The sequence below is a fragment of the Vombatus ursinus genome, unplaced genomic scaffold, assembly GCF_900497805.2.
Source record: "Vombatus ursinus unplaced genomic scaffold, bare-nosed wombat genome assembly UNPS02012399.1, whole genome shotgun sequence".
Lineage (NCBI taxonomy): Eukaryota > Metazoa > Chordata > Mammalia > Diprotodontia > Vombatidae > Vombatus > Vombatus ursinus.
The window spans coordinates 1-3,656 of NW_020952177.1; the positions used below are offsets into that span (position 1 = coordinate 1).

The 3,656-nt window shown below is 38.7% G+C and overlaps 1 protein-coding gene across 1 annotated transcript; it reads right to left on the minus strand.

Annotated features, from left to right (window-relative positions):
• Positions 1 to 24: 24 nt before the first annotated feature.
• Positions 25 to 648, minus strand: LOC114039926 (GTPase IMAP family member 3-like; the record flags this gene model as incomplete). The annotated part of the gene is made up of 1 exon (XM_027857857.1): positions 25 to 648. A coding segment is annotated over one exon (624 nt), but the record flags the coding sequence as incomplete, so codon positions are not given.
• Positions 649 to 3,656: the final 3,008 nt, after the last annotated feature.

Consider the following 3,656-nt stretch of genomic DNA (forward strand, 5'->3'; position numbering starts at 1 on the left):
TAAATTCAGCATAGCACTGGCCACCTTTCTCCTTCATCAGCAATTCAATGTGCTTAAGGAGCACCTGAACCTGAGAATTCTGTTCTTCCCCATCTACTTTGTTGTTGAAAGCACAGTACCGATTCCCACAGTCCTGAACCAGCTCCTTCAGGTACTCATTATCAGTTTCTTCAACATACACTGGAAGTAACTCATCTTCCAGATCTTCTTTCCTTGTGAAGAGAAGTAACATGTGCCTCCTGGCTTCAGCTCCAAAGAACTCCTGAATGCCCTTCACTATCTCTTTATCTTCCACTGTGTGATGGCCAAGAGGGGTCACCAAGAGCAGGATGTGGGGGCCAGGGGAACAGAGGGTGATGCAGTGCCTGATCTCTTGTTCCCTCTCTTCAGTAGAGATCCTTGGAGAGAAAAGATCAGGAGTATCAATGATCACAACTTCCCTCTTCCCCACAGTTCCACTTTCTTTCTTGCAAGTTTTGGTCACTGGAAAGTCATTGAACTTGGACTCAAACACTCGCTTCCCCAGGATGCTGTTTCCTGTTGCACTCTTCCCTGCACCATGTTTCCCCAAGAGGAGAATTCTCAGTTCTGAGGATCCAGAGGCCAGTTCTGGCTCTCTCCCCTGCTCCTGGCTCTTGTCATCTGGTTCTGTTGGCACAAAAGTGACCCATTAATAGTCATTCCCTCTGACCTCCACCAGGCCATCAGTATAACAAGAGAGTGTATGCTATTTCATTACAATTCAATTCCACTCATAAGGCATTCAATAAGCAATCAATGAGATGGTCAAATCTGTACTAGGCATGATGGTGGGCAGAGAAAGAATAGAAGGCACTTTTATAGGAGGCATTTTCATGATTTATCATCAGAAAGGAGCAGGGAACCTGCCTCAGTGAGTGAAGCATTTTGTCAGTCAAGTCAAATAACAAACACATTAAAAACCAGTGTGCAGAGCCTTGTGCCATATGCTTGGAGAGATACAGAGTTTAGCTAAAACAGTACTCCTATTCACATGGCATCTGTAGTCTTATAAGACAGGAATCTAAATAACTGTAATACATACAACAAATTGGGGGGGCCAAACTTGTGATTTTATTGGTATAAGGAATCCTGGGGAAGAAACACCCACTACCAAGGCAGCTTAGCACCTGCATTGCAACTTACAGTTGCTTGGAACACTGATAGGGTAAGTGGCAGGTGGCCCAGAATTCTTTTGGGACATCTACTCAAACTGGTCTGTCCTTATCCATAGAGATCTGATGGTATATTCCATGCAGGTCTACAACAATGACTGAATCCATAGCATGATGTACTACTGGTCTACCTTACTTTTCTAATTTAAGTCCACACACAACTTCATCTTTCTAGTCTTCTAAACAACTCATATAAGTGAGCCACATGGCCTATGGATATCTGTGATGACCCCAATCCTCATTTGGATTATTCTGGTTTTGGTTTTGTTTTTTAAGATTTTCTAAAACTCAAATACACAATAAGAAAAGAAAAAGAAACATAAACTTAAATAGTAAAACTTAAATACCAAATAAGAAAAGAAAAAAATGTGATGTCGCAGCAGAACATGAGAGGATTTATTTATCATTTATTATGGGAAGGAAAGAAGGAAATAAGTTTTTATTAAGTGCCTATGTATTAAGTGCCTACTATGTGCCAGGCACTGTGTTAATCTCTTTACAAATATTATCTTATTTGGTCCTCATAACAACCTTGAGAGGTAGAGGCTATTATTGTTCCCATTTTACAGTTGAGGAAATTGAGGTAGATAGAGGTTAACCAGGGTCACACAGCTAGTAGTCAGGCCAGATTTGCATTCAGATCTTCCTGACTCCAAGCCCAGTACTCTATCCACTGCCCTGTCCAGCTGCTGTTATAGAAATGTGAATTATTGTTGTCGTTATGCTGCATTTAAGGATCTAAATTATCTGGGCAATTGGTTCCTCTTTCTACTTCCTTTTGCCTGAGGAGATGCATTAATATATACTCAGGGAATAGGACAAGACTCAAAATGTAGTCTTACCAGGTAGACTGGGTTCCTTTTGATGTGTTTTGACTCCTATCACACAACTCTGAAAAATAAGAAGGAAACATCCCACGTGAATCACCAAATTCATCTTCTTCCAAAACAAATTTTAAAAACACCGTTCAAAGATCAGTATTTGAAGCTTTTGAAGAGCATATTAGTCCAGAAGTCATCAATAGAACCCATAGTACTTCTCCTCCTAAATGTTCAAGAGTCTGGAAGAGGAATTCTTAACTTTTTTGCATCATAAACCCCTTTGGCAATCTATAAAAGTTCATGGATCACTTCTCAGAATAATGCCTTTAGATGCATAAAATAAAACATGTAGGATTACAAAGGAAACCAATTATATTGAAATATAGTTATTGAAATGTTTCTTAAAGTTCATGGACTCCAGGTTAAGGACTTCTGGCCTAGCACAAGGCCAACTAGGTCTACACAGAAAGACAATTAGTTCATCTATTGCTCATACTACTGACTCCACTGGGGAAAGGAGAGGACCTATATGAGACAATTTCAAAAATTGCCACTCCTGTAAGGTTTTGCTTGTATCTACTTCTTTCTTGATTTGTTATCACATACCTCTCTATGAAGGGCTCTCAAATGTGGCAGGAATATCCAGTGACTCCACACGTGATGACTATAATTCTCACCATTATTCTCCAGAGCTTTTGTGCTATAGGAACAGTGTACTGTTGCCTAAGTATTATACAATCTGACACTTTCGTTTTATATTTAACCACAAAGAGGACATTGTTGGCCAGCTGTCTGAACCTATTCAGTAATAAAGAGAAAGAGCAGCTCTTTCCCATAATTCCACTTTTTCACCCTCACTGGTCATGTGCTCCCTCCAATGGCTGAGGGCCCTCAGAATTAACACCAAACTCTTTACATCTCTCAAAGAAATGGCTATCTCTCCTGTGTTTTCTCTACCCCATTTCGGTGGCAATGCTAGTCTTATTAATATAAGGATTTAGTGTCTGGACTTATTTCATCATATATATAATATATATACAAACATATATTTATATACCTATATACACATGCACACACATTCATACATATATATGTGTTTGTATATATGTAATTTTCATATATATATACATACATGTATGGGTTTTTTAAAATCATACGAGTAAGAAAAGAAATAAAATGAAATACATCAAAGAAGTCTATGGACACATCCTTCTCAAATGTGGATCTTCATAAGAACAAATAGCCACCAAACTCCCTTGGTCTATAGGGTAAGACAAAACCAAGAAGTTCAAAGATAGTACAGATGCTCAGAATCAAACCTCCTTTATCCCATAAGGCAAATCACCTAACCATTAATGATCAATTCCTCATCTGTAAAAATGAAGAGCTTGGGCTAGATGATCTCTAAGGTCCTTTTGGATTTCTAGATCCTATACAAATACTTTCTTAGAGTTAAAAGCATCATGAAAATGTGAGAGATTACTATTCTGAACCATGTAATGCTTAGCTTACCTTCCTTTCTAGGATATCTGGTAGTTTTGATGATATATCTGCTTTGGAGTCCATAGTATTTTCTTGCTTTCTTCCACTCACAATAAATTCAGCATAGCACTGGCCACCTTTCTCCTTCATCAGCAATTCA